At 46.6% G+C, this 16,811-nt stretch overlaps 1 protein-coding gene across 2 annotated transcripts in view; it reads left to right on the top strand.

The window, feature by feature from the left end:
• Positions 1-16,468, top strand: part of HLF (HLF transcription factor, PAR bZIP family member) — a 60,706-nt gene extending 44,238 nt beyond the window's left edge. The window contains exons 3-4 of one of the 2 annotated variants that reach the window (XM_054977217.1): positions 13,194-13,414; positions 15,958-16,468. In XM_054977217.1, coding sequence (XP_054833192.1) covers positions 13,194-13,414; positions 15,958-16,173 — 437 coding nt within the window. In that variant the 3' untranslated portion in view covers positions 16,174-16,468. Of the gene's footprint in view, positions 1-13,193; positions 13,415-15,954 lie in introns of both variants that reach the window. The other variant, XM_054977216.1, reaches the window with a different exon arrangement.
• Positions 16,469-16,811: the final 343 nt, after the last annotated feature.

Here is a 16,811-nt window from a genome sequence, read left to right as displayed (position 1 = left end):
GGGGTAGGAGCTCAGTCAAGATGTGATCTCTCTCTAAGGCTTCTGTAGCCAAGAGTCCAGCAGCAGCTTGAAGACCAACTTTTTTGTAGCTCTCTTTGGTAGGTGCATCTGACGAAGAGAGCTGTGGTTCTCGAAAGCTTACGCTACAATAAAGTTGGTTTGTCTTCAAGGTGCTGCTGGACTCTTTTCTATTCTGCAACTACAGACTAACACGGCCAACTCCTCAGGATCTGAGGCTTCTGTTTCTTACATTCTCTATAGTATACCAAAGAGTCTGCCCTCCAGAGTTGCCATTTTCTCCACACTCTCTAGTGTGGAAATCAGTTGCAATTTCTCGAGAACCCCGTGCTCCACCTGGAGGCTTGTAACCTTGGGCCCCAAGGTTGCTGCCCTACTGAATAGTGTTTGTGTGAATGAGGGTCAGACTAGATGTGACAGCTGCCACGGGTTTGTCTCTGTGCCCACTGACAACACTCTTAGCCGGCTTGTAGGTTTTTTTGCACAGAGTTGCAAGGCCGCATCCAGAACAGGCACACAGTCAGGCAGCCCGAGGCATGTGGGCTGGCAGCCTGGCCCGCTTGCCCAGAGGCAGGGTGAAGCCAGGCAAGAACTGGTTGCCTGGCTTCGCTACCGCTGTCGTCTTTCTGCTCTCGCTTGGCTTTGCCATGCGTCTAGGTGAGCTGGCCAGCCTAGGGCTGCCTTGCTGTGGGCCTGCTCTGGCCTTTGCGTTAAAAAACTACAAATCAATTAAAATGGTGTCAGCTGACATGGAGATAAACCCATGGCAGCTGTTACATTTAGCGTGGGCCTCAGTCTTACCTTGTGGCTGGAAGACAAACTGAATCGTACATGTAATGTCACGGGTGTTTCAGACATCAGGTTTACCCGTGTGGGCAAAGCCGCTATAGGGTAGGCTTACTCATTAACCGAGGCTGCATTCAGACATTATGATTGATCACAGTTGGTTTAAACCATAGTTTATTCAACTAATAGTTAGCATAGCAGATAATACAAGCCAACCAGAGTCTTCCTGGAAATTTTGGCTTGTCTGCTGCCAGTGAGTGTCAGAGGGGCAGGGGTTTTTGGGGGGGGGGGGGGTTGCTGCTCTACAGGTTTATCTCTGTGTCCCTTCCCTTGGGTTTATCTCTGTGTCCCAAGATTCCTGCATTTGCATGTAGTGACTAATCAGAATCACTACAAACCAGGGTTCACCAGCTAGGATGGCACTTCGGCGAGAACCTTCATCCCCCCCTTATAGTCCCGAAAATTAGAACACAGGAGAAAGGTCAGCCTTGCATCCCGTTCCTTCTAGGTATTTTGTTCAGAGTTTGCTAGCCTGACAAAGTCTTGACAATTTCACTGAAAGTGAAAATATAAAAACAAAGAAGATCTTTGAACGTTCTCTCGAAGAAAGATGCCTTTCAAGTAGAACGTGCTTACCCTCTAAATAGTGCCCCTGGAGTGAAATCACACACACATTCAGCTGATCATGAGCATAAAAATAAACTATGTCACTGAAACATCATGAGAGGCCGCGTACAGACTTCATGCAAAATGTGCACTGTGGTTGCACTCCAGTTTAACGTGATGTCTGAATGCTGGCCGGTCCACTAACTCTGGTCAACAGGAAGGACACAGACAGCGAATTTCATTGATTACGCTAGCCCCTTATCTCCCATTTCCTGATCAATTGCCTTTATTTTTCAAAAGAGGACTTTGAGGTCTGATCTGTTCCTGCAGTGGAGCGGTGTGGAAGAGATCAGAGGTGGTAGAACTGATTGCCACATGTTAGACTGCAGGTGGGATAAACTCAGTAAGTAGTTGCTGGTGTTTTTTTGTTTTAAACCTCCTGCAAAACATAATTACATCAGGAAGTAGGCAGCGCTAGGACTCCCCCCCCCCCCGCCCTTGTGTGCTAGTTTTTTTTAGTTGCAGGGTGGCTTTGAAGAAGTTGTTGAGCGTTACACTGTAGTGGTACAACCCGTCCTGTGACCTCAGGATTCTTTTGCCTTGTTCTTTCATGTGTTATGGTGCATCTCTGGATCGTTCTTTTTCATTTTTGACAGCATGTGAAATGGACAAATCATCCTGTGTTTTGTGGGTGTGTCGTGTTGCCCAGTTGGATTGTGGATAACTTAGATTGAATGCATATGAGTAGATCAAGCACGAGGAAGTGTATTGATTTTATTTTTTTTACCCATGAACCAAATCAGCGATTTCTTTTAAGGTTACCAGTACACGGAGAGGGCAGTTTTAGGCCGTCTTGGCCTTCTAAGCCATGGACGTAGAAGGGTGCAGCTTTGCTTGGAACTGCACTGTGAGTTGTATTCTTTTGGAAGAACACACAAATCTGTCCTATGAATTCTGACTTCATTGTTCCCTCAGCCACAGAAGGGAGGGGAAAATACACATGAAGAGAAGCATGATGTATCGCCAGGTCTATTAAAATATGCCCTATTTACATTAGGCAGTTCTTAAATCCATACTTCTATATACCTGTATTTATTTGTTACAGAAGACTGCTTTAAAAATAATAAAACGCTCGTCCTATTTTGGGGTGGGTGGGGGTGGAGTGATCTTGTATATCGAAGACAGCAGAAAGTGACATGATTTGACAGTTGCTGTGGAAACCTGCCGAGGTAGCTGGGACTTCGAAACAGTGAATCTCAGAGTGTTGCCAAATTCTGATGAATTTGGCTCAGCCTCATTGCCAAAGGAACGTCCGTCTCCCGCACCCGTGCCCACTACGTTGGACAATAGATTTTCCGTCTGTTTTGACAGGTTCAAACATTGCAAACTTGAAAGGTCTTCAGCGTTCATCTGTGAAAAATTGGTTTTTCTAGGAAGACCAGTGTTCCAGCACGTTTTTGGCTTCCAGAGGACGTCTTCATTCTTGCCTCGTAACCAATTCAGGCGAGAGATTAGGCTATAAGGGACTTGCCGAGTTTCCCCACATCAGACGACTGCTCTTGTCTTGTTCACTGCTCTGGCCTCCTCAGGCTGCGGTCCCGTGTGCGCTTACTTGGGAGGAAGTCTGATGGGGGAGAAAGTGACTTCTTTCTCAGTGAATAGTTGTGGGCTCAGGCTGCACAATACACAACGTGATTATTTTCTGGTTGAGTGTTCTTTCCGAAGCCCCTCAGGCTCCGTGACCCTAAAGTACTCTGGGTGCATGGTCAGAATTCATAAAGCAAACAGCTTTCTGCCCTGTGCTGTATCCAGGTTGGAGACTGTTGGGAAAGGAATGGAGATCTTCTTGTAGCCAGAGGAATGGCAGCTTCTGATGCCATAACATGGTCAATGACGAATATTCTCTTGAAAGTGTGGTTCCACAGTATCCAAAGGCTTGGTTGGGCATCACAGGAACTCTGTGATGGCTACCAAAATCTGTAGCCTTGCGCCTCCTCCTCGTCCCTCTCCCCCGGTAATACATATCAAAATAAAAATGCATGTTGTGACATGGCCATGATCCGGGTTGATCCTCCCCTGAAAATGGTAACCAATAAAAATGGGAGGGGGGGATTTGCAAGGATCCTCAGTGCACAAGAGATGCCGTGTACTCTGGCCGGCTGCCTCGTATCTCCAGCAACGTTTAGTTCTGTCCTGAATGTTTCCAGTTACACATTTCAGCATACAGTGTAGTCACGCTACAGACTTTGTAGTTAGAAGGAGGGATGGGTTGCCCTTGACAGCTTGCGTTCCATCAGGTCATGGAGCCAGCCGTAGCAATTAAAGTGTTGGGCCGGGATCTGGGTTCAGATACTGACTCTGCCACGGAATCTTCCTGAGTGTCCTCGGATCAGGCGCTCTTTCAGCCTAACCTACCTCACGGGGTTGTTGGAAGGATAAAAGTGAGGAGAGAAGAACAATGTGGTAAATAGCTTTGGGTTCCTGTTGGGAAGAACAGCAGAGTATAAATAAATAAATAAATGTATTGTTCTGTTATCCTCAGAGGATGAACAGAGCAGTCATCCTCACTTACACTTGACTCACAACCACTCTACGTATGTGGACACACACACACTCTCTCTCTCTCTCTCTCTCTCTCTCTCTCTCTCTCACACACACACACACACACACACACACACACCACTACAGACTTTCCAGGACTAGCACAGCAAAGCACGATTTGTGCCTGCAGCGGCTTCGGCAGTGTCTGCAGTCCAGTCCAAGCTGAGAAAATAAGTTGTTCTTTTTTATTCATATATTCAGAGCGGTGCTGATTTGATTATGTGAATGAGGCCGTGGTTAGGCACACTTCTGCAGGTCGTTTCAGATTTCCCAGTTGATTTATATACCGCCCTTCAGGACAACTTGACACCCACTCAGAGCAGTTTACAAAGTATGTTGTTGTTATCCCCACAACAATCACCCTGTGAGAGCTGTGACTGTCACCCAGCTGGCTTCAAGCGGAGGAGTGGGGAATCAAACACGGTTCTTGAGCTTAGAGTCCCACTGCTCTTAACTGGCAGGATCCTGGTTTCTCTTCCCAACAATCTTGTGAGGTAGGATAGGCTGAGAGATAAATGGTGCTGTCCTAAGTGGAGTTACACCCTCTTAAGCCCATTAACTTTAGTGGACTTAGAAGGGTGTAACTCAGCTTGGGCTTGCACTGAAAGAGCTTCCTAGCCGTGTGTGGGGATTTGAATCTGTCTCCGCAGCCCACAATCTGAACGTCATGCCTTATACCATGTGATTATATAATCTGTTTGGTTTCATTAGGGACAGTCATACCTTATAATGAGCATGCCAAGGCACATACCTGACCTTTGGGTTCTGTGGAGGAGAGAGACTCTGCGATTGCCCTCTCTTGCGTCATCGGGGAGGGAGGAAGTTAGAAAGCGATCACAACAGTACATGGGTGTGGTAACGTGGAAGAGCGACTTCAGATGCCATTCTCTAGGGAAAAGAGACTGAGTCGCACCTCACATGTCAGGGACTTGCTGAACCTTTCTGTCTAAGTCAGGTTCCAAGGCTGCTCTCCTGGGTATCCTTGCTAGGGCACAAACCCCACGGGGCTCAGCGGGACCTCTTTCTGAATAATCATGTTTACAAATGAGCAGCACGTAGCTTGGCTGGTACTGCAGAACAAGAGAGCCGTTCCCCTTTGGCAACTAACGCTCAAGATTTCGGAAGGAACCTGCAGGTGACGCAGAACTCTTCTTCAGATGTAGGTGATCCAACCAAAAATTAAAATGCATGCCTTGCAAGTGGAAGAGGTGAATACCTGAACATCAGAAAAGCTGGATTGAAGCTGAGTTGCTCCCTATCTTATTTTATTTCCCCTTTAAAAGAAATCCATTGAAGAAGCAAGATCAAACCAAGTTTACATCTTAATTCCCACGGATTTCAATGAGAGAATAATGCATGCAATTGATTTTACTGTTATTCAAAGCAATGATCAAATCTATAATTGAGTTGAAAGTAATATTGCAGCCTTGGAAATATTCAGATTTGACTGGATTGTGCCCAGTATGATAGACCTTCTGATACTGAAAACAACTTGCTTATATTCTCACATCAATACATTGTAAAAGGTCTGTTTATGCTTTGGGCTGATGGATGTTCCCCTCAGTGTGTTTGCCTATTTTGTCTTCTCCATTAAAGCAAAGAAATCGTATTTTTAGAAGTTGTCACATGCCCAGGCTCATGCTAACCTGATCAAACTGAACATTCTCTAAAACCTTCTCTACTCTTTGTTTTTAAAGGTCACTCAACTTCAGTCCATTAACATAATTTGGTGCAGTCCGCTGAAATAAAGACTCAGATCAGACGGGCTGTCTTTCCCTCCAGTAACTGGATGAAAAAAAACAAGACGTGGAATTTTGTGTTAAGGAAAACATCTTGAGTTTATAGTTACCATCTGTGTTCAAATGAAATTCTAGAAAAGGTGGAAGGATTAGATAGCCATCTGTGATTGGTTCTCTGAAAGCATGAGCGATGTGTATTTTAAAAGTCAAATGGTGGTTTACTAATCTAATGCATTTTTATCCCACCCTTTTGCCAAGGCGATCTCAGTGACAACGTGCGGTTCTCGTTTGATCCTCACAAAAACTCACGGACAAGGTTGAGAGCGAGTCATGGGCTCAAGGCAGCCAGCCTCAGTGAAGGGTGGGGGTGCGAACCCAGATCCAGCCCTGCTCTGACCCTGTAAGCGCTGCATCACACGGGACGGCTACGGTCAGCTGAGGGCGGCCTGGGGGTAGTGCAGAGGGGCTTTCTCAAGAACTGCCCTGCAACCGACATCAAAAACTGAGCTTCGTTGCCGTTCAAAAGTCCGATTTCTATTTGGACAGGCCATTGTGTGACCCTGAGTAATCCCAAGGTTAATTTAGACCTCTTGTGTATTTGTATATCCACATGTCTATTAGGGATGACTCTCAAAACTTGGACATAGCTGGGTGTGCCTGGGCCCATCTGGGAACTTGTGCGTTCTTTGGATGTGCGATCATGCAGTGGCTATAAATAACACCAACACCAACAACACCATTCGATTTATATACTGCCCTTCAGGATGACTTAACACCCCCTCAGAGTGGTTTGCAAAGTATGTTACTATTATCCCCACAACAACAATCACCCTGTGAGGTGCGTGTGTGTGTGTGTGGGGGGGGTTTCTGGAGTGGCTTGGAACCTGTCAATACAGGGCAGCTTCAGAAACACGTGACGTAAATCCTGGAATTGCTGCCAGCAGCCTAACTAGAATCAGACTGGACAAGATGGTGAGAAGTTTATGAATGAAAGTCCCAAGCATTTTATATTGGTTCATTGTAGTTTCAGAAGGGGGAAGAGAGGAGGGATGAAGCAAGCCATGTGACGAATGGAGGCACAGTTGTGAGAGACCCCTTAAGTCACGCAATCAGGGCAAGAGGGACAGTGCCCCCCGTAGAGGAGGTTTTAGCATCCGTGTTGCCGCCAGCAGCCAGTCCAAACTCGAGACGAACAGGCATTGCACACTTGGCGAAGAGGCAAACCTGGGACTTTTAGCTGGTCTCAGATACATGATTACGTGTGCCTGAGTGAACTCAGTGCGTCTAACTACGTATTAGATTTTCCGTAGGGGTGCTCTGGATTGACTTGGACGATGGGATATGGATTTCCATACTTCCCAGGTGATTGTGAGTAGAGATGGGCATGATCCAAAAAAAATTGCCGATCCAGCTGATCGTGGATCGGCGCCGGTGACGGTCCCAACTAAATGATCCACACCGATCATCTCCCGTTCCCGATCCGTGGATCGTGGAGGCCAAAGCAGGGCGTGCTGCTATTCCCAGCTATGTGGGAAGGTGGGTGTTGACGGCAGCCACCGGGCCCGGTGGGCATGGGGAGACGGCGACGAGCCACCTCCCCTCAGGGGGCAGGGGGTCTGGCCTCTCGCCTGTGGCACCCCCATGTGCCCGCCCGCCAGGCCAAAAAGGAGCGCGCTGGCAAGAAAAGAACAGTGGGTGATGCCGGCGGCATCTGTGTTTGTGTTTGGCCATCTGTGTTTGGCCATCAGATCTGCCTATCAGGGTTTGCAGGGATGAGATTGGAGTGCCCATGACTACAGAACACCCCCTTCCCCTTCCCTCCCCTGGGTGTCTTCTCCCAACTGGTGACTGCTTTGCTGCTCCGTGGTTGGAAGGAAGCCCTGCTGATCAAGGCAAGCTGGGAATGGAAGTTTCCAGGGCAACAGAAAGAGGGGAAATGCAGCTCAGGCATTCCCCTGGCTCCGTTGCCCCGGGAATAGATTACTGGCACCTGAGTGTCTGGCTTCCCGATCCGAGCACGGTCCAGCCCCGATCCTGCCCCCTCCCAATCACTGGATTGTTGGCCGTGGCCGATCACGATCCGCTGATTGCACAATCACCATTATCGTGGGTTTTTTTGGATCGTAATGCGGATCATGCCCATCTCTAATTGTGAGCCAGGTATGGATTGGGACTCGGGGACATAGGGAGAAAGAGGTGAGCACCCCTCCGTGCTGTTTTCCTGACCTGAACTGGCTCCAGGGACTAAGTGTTTGGTTTTTTGGAAGCCCTGGAGACCATTTCAAGTCAGGAAAATGGTGTGGGGAAAGGCCTGAGCTACTGTTCCCAACACACCTTTGCCCTGGTGAAGCCCTCATACACCTGGCAAGTGTGGGACTCCAGAACTTGTGTCTAGGAGTGACCACAGGATGTCCCTGAGCAAAATGTAACGTTTAGTTAGGCCCAAAGAAACAGTGAAGATCACCTCTCTGCCCATGGGGTGCTTACTGTGGCCTTGTGCAGCCGTAGTTTCCCTTGTGGCTGCATAGGGAAGGCAGGAGGAATTCCGTGCTTCGGGCTGTGTTCCCTTTTGCTGTTCAGAACTGGTGTCCCATGTGGTCCAGGCACTGTCCAGCCTTTTAGGAGAGAGAGGTGTCTTTTTAAAGGACGGCTCTGTTGTTCCTTGCTGCAGGTGGCTGCATTCTCGTTCTCGCTTGTCACGCTCAGTTAGGCACTTGAAAATTGTAAACATGTACCTAAAATATTATGTGAAGTGCCACGGTCCAAACTGAAAGGCTAGAGATAGTTCTGTTATTAGCTCCCACCACTGTTAGCTTTTTCTTTCTTCATCTGCTTTGATAATGAAGAAGGAAACCACTTTGGTGGCAGCCATGGAGCCATTTATTTGGAAGTAAGAGTGGGTCCTCGCACCCAGCGGTCATTTAGTGTAATGAGGGGGTACTGCAACCGGTTTCGGCTAAGTATCAGATTTAGCGTGCTGCTAGCACTGATTTTCAGTCGTATGGATCAGCCTTCGTTACCGTTGGTTCTGGTGAATTGTTCTTAGAATCGGCATGCATGCAGATTTCAGGGCAATGTTGTCTGACTGAAGACAGAGAGTCGAATCATTTGCCACAGCTTTGGGGGAAAGCCCCACTGTTTCCCCTTTCGCCTGTCCCATTGTGTATCTCTGGTCTGCTGACCATCCCTTGTACTGAATGTTGTCACAGCTGTGGAAGGTGCGGCGGATACAGGGATTAGTCTGCTGCTGTTGCTGCTAGTTGTGACCTTTTGTATGATGTCCTCACTTGACCCACCTCAGAAAGGCATGGATTTACGCATCGTAAAAGCAACGGGAGAGCCTGTGTAGAGTTGGCAGAAGATTTATCAGAAATATCACATTTCTATTCCCAAGAAGGAGTTTGAGGTAGTATGTGTAGGGTTCCCGCCCTTCGTTTTATCTTTCAACCCAGCACTCCTCTGAGCGGAAGATCCAGAACGTTACTCATGTTCTCAGCATCACGTAGTCTGTACCACTTCAGAACAGGACAAGATATGCAACCAGTTATCATGTGTGTACCCATATATAGGAGGATCTCTGCACATACAGCAAGCATGTTAGGGGGTGTTGTTTCTAGTACCACATAGATGGGTCATTTTTAAGTAAAGGTGCATAGCTGCCTCCTGGTATCTGTAAATAATGTCTGGGTAAATAAACACAAAATGCCAGAATGATACGGAAAATGAGAAAAGAGGAGAAAATGAAACTGATCTTTCTTGTTCATAATTGGAGGCACCATGTATACAAAAAGAAGTCTACACAATGGGACTACACGGGTTGGGTGGATGTTTCTAAAACAAACAAAAACCTCCAGGTTAAGAAAAAATCTTAAATTTTAAAAGGGGGACAGTTAAATAAAACATAAAGTGCATAAAATAATATGTGAGTGCCAAGATTTTGCGAGACTGCTTCATGAGACCTTGGCTGCCATTTTGGATTGCTTAGGCAACCGACGACAATAATGCCTGTCGAGATTTTGCAAGCCTTTGTTTGGCAAGGCTTTGGTCATCAGATATTCCATGTTTCAACTGCAAGAGGCGATGGGGTAAAAGGAGAGACTGCTGGGATGGGGGCGGGGGGGGGGGGAAACAGGGGCCACTATGAGTAGAGGTGTACATAATTGGGAGCTACAAAATGTGGTGGGGAGATGATAACAACAACAACAACATTCGATTTATACCTTGGTGACCTTGGGCTAGTCATGGCTCTCAGCCCCACCTACCTCATAGAGTGTTTGTTGTGGGGATAATAATAACATACTTTGTAAACCACTCAGAGTGGGCATTAAGTTGTCCTGAAGGGCAGTATATAAATTGAATGTTGTTGTCGTTGTTATTATATACCGCCCTTCAGGATGACCTAACACCCACTCAGAGCTGTTTACAAAGTATGTCATTATTATCCCCACAACAACTATCACCCTGTGAGGGGGGGGTGTTGAGAGAGCTCCGAGAAGCTGTGACTGGCCCAAGGTCACCCAGCTGGCTTCAAGTGGAGGAGTGGGGAATCAAACCCAGCTCTCCAGATAAGAGTCCCTCGCTCGCACTACACTAACGGGCTCTCAGAAGTATGGATAGGCAAGACAGCAGGTAGGGCCATCAGGAAGATTGGGGGCACAGATTAAGTAGATGAGGAGGGAAGTGGAGCTGGTGTAGCGAGAGGAAATGAAGATAGAGCAAGAGATGGAAGCTGGAGAGAGGAGAGAGAAAATTCCTCTCTTGGACAAGTCCTCACAAGTCCCTTATTTGTCACTGTTGAATAATAAACTGGCTGCCCCTGTGTGGATAACAAAAGCTGCTTAATGGAGATCGTGTGAAAGAATGTAGGGCAAGCTACCTACTGAGGGGACTTCCCAGATATGCAGAAAGTATGACTTTTTGAGTTAACCCTAAGGGAGAAAGAAAGAAAAAAGCCTTCAGCGTTAGCCTGATAAAAACTTGGGGATGTGCTTCAGAAAGGATGGAATGTTGAGAGTCATTAATAGTCAGTTAATGTAACTGGGGAGGAGAAGATTGTTTTTTTTTCTCCCCAAATTTCCACACTCACACCCACACACACACACTGTTCCTCCTGCACCACTTAGCTTGCACCCTATATTGCACCCAAATGGAAATAAATTTCATGAAACAGGAAGTTCCTGGAAAGCAGTCCTAGCAGGGACTCCCTGTGCATCTGCTAGCTCTCTCCTGTTTTGTGCCATGGCACCAGCAGAGGTTTGTACAGAAATTTCAAGTGGTGTTACTTCGTTTGAAATCAGTTTCCAGCACTCCGTGTCTTGAGTTGCCGAATAGCCGGACATTCTAGTGGGCCTGGGTAAAGTTAAGAGCAGAGGGGGCCGCTGTGACGGACACAGCCCTGTTGCCCCTCCAGTGTTCCTGCCTTTTATAACATGCTCTGTGAAACTGGCCCAACAACATAGGCCTCCAGGAAGGGCCAGGAAGCTCTCGGGAGGTGGATCAAAAACATGTTTCTCCCAAGAATAAAACGGGGCACAAAAGGAATTCAGTTGTTACCCATTCTTTGAACAACAGAAGGTTTCCTTCTTAGACTGAGGCCATTTTAATTGATGCCAACATGTCAAGTGTTGAAAGCTAGGCATATCCTGTTGTGTTTTAAAAACGTTATTTCATTAACAAGGCATTCTATGCAGTGACAAGAATCAAAAGGGCATATTTAACAATGAACTAGCTCTTGTTCACACATTAGACACGGAGAATTTGTGCATCCTCTTTGCATTCATTGGGAGGCAAGATGGAGTCAGGCGGGCAGCAGCGGGTGGTTTCTCTCCTGTCCTAAGAAGCACTATTAGATATTCAGTACGAGCCCAGGTGTTCATATCTCACCTCATCTACGAACTCTCTGGGCAGCCTTCTTTATTTATCGAGCATATACTTAGCATCCTCCAAGAAGTCTAGGGTAGCGTACATTGTGTGCCCCTCCTCCATTTTATCCTGATAACAATCCAGTAGGTTGGTTAGCGTGAGAGAGAGAGAGAGAGAGAGAGAGAGAGAGAGAGAGAGAGAGACTGGACACTGGATGAATTTCATGGGGATTTGGGGATTCGAACCTGGGTCGGACCCTCTAACCACTACGCTACCAGTCATTGACAAGCCATGATCTCTCAGTCCCTCTTCTGTAATAATAATACTGTTTTGCAGGCTAGGTGCAACAATTCAAAACAATTTGACCAGGTATTTATGGTTCTGGGCAAATCATTATCTCTTAGCCTCAGTTCCCTTACATTAAATCGGGAATAATAGTGATCTACTCTGCTGAGTTGCCATGAGAGCAAAACGACATGTAAAATGTTCTGTTTCTATAGACACCTAAATATTTATTACATTTTAATCCCACTCTTCCATCAAAGAGCTCAGGGTAGTGTTTCATGGTTCACTTTTCTCTAGTTTATCCTCACAAAAACTTAGGGTTACCATCCTCCAGGCAGGGCCTGGAGTTCTCTTGGAATTACTACTAGTCTCCAGAGGACAGCGGTCAGTTCCCCTGGAGGAGGTGGCAACTTCTGGTAGACTCAAAGCATCATATTGTGGCAGAACCCCCCCCCCCCCCCGGCTACTCTGTCCTTTCCAGGCTCCACCTCCAAATCCCTAAGAATTTCCCATGCCACAATTGGCAACCCTGCAAATACATCTGTGAGATAAGTTAGTTGGAGAGTGACCAGCTCATAGTCATCTGGTGTGCAGCAATTCAAACCTCAGCCTCTCAAGTCCGAACCCGTCAGTCTTAACTTCTAGCCCATGCTAGCTGTCTACCACACTGGTTCTCCAGCCAAATAGATCATCAGGTCTGGCTGTTAGATCCCCATAACACTACACTGCACACGCTCCAAGGTATGAGGTAAAGTTACTTTATTAGAGATCCATCAGTATCAGCAAACACAGACAAGGTAATTGGCAGAAGTGATGTGTATCAGGTCGGAGGGGTTAGTTATAGGGAAGGTTCCCGCCTTTAGGACAGGGATGGTTACGTTTCTGGCGCGATGGAGCTGGGGGTGGGTGGGGGGGAGACAGGAGGTGAGAAGAACTGTAGGAGAGATGAAGTTATTTTCGGTTCCCAGAGAGAAGCTGGCACTCAAGGACACATTCTCCAGCGGCTGTGAAAACGAAAATAGACATCACGGCAGGCACCTGTGAAATAAGCTCCCTCAGCTAGACAGGCCCCCAAATGCCACTTCCCATATGCTCAGAGGTTCAACACATAGTACAGAGCACAGAGAATACTCGTGGCAGATATGTAGACAGGCATATATGACATCGATATTTACATAACAATAGTAGTAATATAGAAGTAACATTCCAGGCTGGTATATGTTATATCACTGACTACCAAATCCAACGGTGTTATTCCTTTTCTGATTGGGAACACAATTTTTTCTCTTGCTCCAGGTGCGATCTTGTCCACAACTCGTAACACACCAAGTCCCATCGATCCCGAGACTATTCAGGTTCCTGTGGGGTACGAACCAGACCCTGCTGATCTTGCCCTTTCGAGTATTCCTGGTCAAGAGATATTTGATCCTCGTAAACGCAAGTTCTCTGAGGAAGAGCTGAAGCCGCAGCCCATGATTAAGAAAGCCCGCAAAGTTTTCATTCCAGAGGATCTGAAGGTAAATTGGGACTGGTGACCAGGCTGTGGAAAGTGTTGTAAGGATTAGGTTGGTGCGGCCTGGCGACTAAGCTGTTTGGAGTGAGACCTGATCGAAATCCTCTTTTTCCACAAAGATCTGTCCTGTGTTGCTTTTGAAGGATAAGACATACTTCATTTTTAATTGAATTTGGACGGCCATTTAATCAGCCTTAAGGCTTTTAAAATTCATGAAGGTTAAAGTAAAACAAAGCTTTAAGAGCGAGGAGGGGTATAGTGGGCTTCTGGCTGTAAGTTCTGGATGGGACTTCATACTACGGCCTAGTCCTGAAGGTGCTCCTCTGAAGCTAAGCAGATCTGTGTTTACTTTAGCGCTCAAATGACAAGAAGGGGGGGGGGGGGCAGCTTCTCTAGTGACTGTTGAAATCAGTCGCTTCGGTTTCTGATTTAGAAGGCTCCAAGAGAGCAAGGTTGTCAACAGACCTGGAGAAGAGTATCCTGTCCTGTTAACAGAGGCTTAATCGGATGTTATTTACTAACTGGTCTTATTTACCTCTGTGCCACGAACAGCTTTAATTGTCCATTTCCACCCATTCAGCCTCTATTAAAGGTCCAGGACATCTTTTCTCCAGGCAGTTGGCAACCATATTCCAGAGGATCGTGATTCGAAGACCCTGCCTGAACCTTTCCCTCCTGTCTCTCTATGGCTCTTGGCCTGGTTGAGGAGCTCAGTATAGGCCAGCATTTCAGAGCTCATTTGGAGAGCTGGTGGGAGGGGGAAGTCGCACTCGGAAGGGGGAGATGCTTGTTGCCCACGGTCCTTGCCACGCTACTCTACTATCCTGACTCCAAGCAACAAAACTAATTAGGGGGAAACATATATGCATTTTTGCCTTAATTGGCCCAACTCAGAGCCGTGCTGCAGAAGTGAAGTGAACAAAAACACAGAAAAGCCCTTCCAGAGTTCTCCGGGGAGAACCGGGCACGCAGGGAGGCTCTGCGTTCAAATCCCCTGGCTACATGGAGACATCCCGTTTTTGTTTCTTCTGAGACAGCAGTAAATGTTGCCTCTGCTCGCCGCAGACCCCTTGGCCAAAACACTCCCCTGTGCTGTTGTGACTGAGGATTGGAAGAGGCTAAGCAGATTAGGCGAGCCCATCGCCCCCGGGCCGCACGTGATTCTCCGGTGCCCGGCTGACTTCTTTCCAGGCCTGGATTAAAGGCTTCGCCTTTGTAATTTGTTAAAATAAAGAGGTACTTGGCCCGGATGGCACAGAATTAAAACTGATTTTTTTTAACAGAGAGGAATGAGATGGGAAATTATAAACCAAGATGTAGGTTATAGGGCAGGTTTTTCGCCCCTCTTCCCCTCCACCTCTCACAAAGGGGAAAAAAGGATTCGGCGGCATTCCCCAGACTGGGCTATTGCGGTCAGTGGTACAATTTTAAGGACTTGCTGAGGAATCAGCAGAACCCCAGTTTGACTCTGCTAACAATATTTAGTCTGGAAGGGAGACGACTGAGAGTTGATATGATAACCATCTTCAATGATGTGGACGTCTGTCATATAGATGGTGGCGCAGAGTTATTTTCTGCTGCCCCAGAAGGTTGGACCAGAACTAAGAGGTTGAAATTAAATCAAAGGAGCTTTCGGCTAAACATTAGGAAGAACTTCCTGACAGTTAGAGCGGTCCCTCAGTGAAACAGGCTTCCTCGGGAGGAGGTGGGCTCTCCTTCTTTGGAGGTTTTTAAGCAGAGGCTAGATGGCCATCTGACAGCAATGCTGATTCTGTGACCCTGGGCAGATCACGAGGGGGAGGGCAGGAAGGGTTACATCAGGGCTTAGTTCTTGTGGCCCCTTCTTATACGCCCAGGGTAATACTGATTGCCACCTTGGGGTGAGATGGTGGTTTTCCGCAGGCTGGTTTGGCTAGGGATCCTGGAGGTGTTTCACCATCTTCTGGGCATGGAGCAGGGGTCACTGGAGCAGTTGGGGGGGGGGATATTTGTGACTTGCCTACATTGTGCAGTGGGTTGGACTAGATGACCCTAGAGGTACCTTCCAATCCTATGATTCTATAAGTCTGACTCTGAACATGAGTGTAAAAACCTTCCAAATGAAAGTTCATAACATTTTTTCCCTGACTGGGATACACAGAAGACAATCGTAGCTGATAATGTGTGTTGTGGAACCAAAGGGGAAGAAAAGAAAGGGCAGCACCAAATTTTCAGAACAAGAAAGTCAAACATCTAAAGGTGCTATTTTTGGAGCAGTCCCCATAATCTTGCTTAATGTATTTGAAGCACTGTGAACCATCCGGGCAAGTTGTGCATCTGTTTTTGTCATTTTGATGAAGAGTGCCTCTTCCTGGAGAGCGTATGCCATTCTTGAAGGGCACTGGGCACAGTTAAACAAATCTGACTCCTCTGGCTTAGTATCTTCTTGAATACCCCTTATTCGCCCTGTGCTCCTGCAGCGGGTCCAGAAAGCCGTGAGGAGCTGCCTGCCTCCTTTTTGCTGAAATCTAACTGTCTCCTTTCTTCCTAACTGTGATTAATGAGCAGGATGACAAATACTGGGCAAGACGTCGAAAGAACAACATGGCTGCCAAGCGTTCAAGAGATGCCCGGCGGCTGAAGGAGAACCAGATTGCCATCCGCGCCTCTTTCTTGGAGAAGGAGAACTCGGCTCTGCGCCAGGAGGTGGCGGATTTACGGAAAGAGCTGGGCAAATGCAAGAACGTTCTTGCCAAGTACGAAGCCCGGCATGGCCCTCTGTAAATGGCACGGTCCCTTTCTGTCCCCTCCTCTTTTTTTGTGGGTTGGCATTTAAATATATGGACAGTGTTTTTCCTGTTTGATAGCACCACACCCAACACCAACCTTTCAGTTGTCAGCACTTTACCGGAAAAACAGAAACAAAACCAATGTACAACTTTGTATGCGTGTATCTGTGCGTGCGTGCGTGCGTGCGTGTGTATCTTGGCATGTCCCCTTTTTTAAAAAAAACCTCTACGCAGGGAGATGTTTTTACTTGGACTGCTGAGACCTGCCATATGTAAGCTTTTTATTATATATATAATAGTTTATATATATATATATATATATATATATATATATATATATATATATATATATATATATATATATATATATATATATATATATATATATATATATATATATATATATATATATATATGTAAACTATTTTTCTTCAGTGCTGCTTCAAATAGTTTTTTCCCCCTCCTCTTTTTGTTTACCACCCTCTTGATTTAACTTGGAAAACAAAGAATGCTAACATAAATAGAAAGGAGGGGGTGGGGGAGAGATAGATATTTTGTCAAACTGACATTTAAGATAGACCTAACCAGAAAAAAATTAACTTGCTAACAAATATGCACAAACACTATTCTAGT

This window comes from Eublepharis macularius, chromosome 4 (genome assembly GCF_028583425.1).
Source record: "Eublepharis macularius isolate TG4126 chromosome 4, MPM_Emac_v1.0, whole genome shotgun sequence".
Classification (NCBI taxonomy): Eukaryota; Metazoa; Chordata; class Lepidosauria; order Squamata; family Eublepharidae; genus Eublepharis; species Eublepharis macularius.
This window is presented reverse-complemented; position numbering and strand designations above follow the sequence as displayed.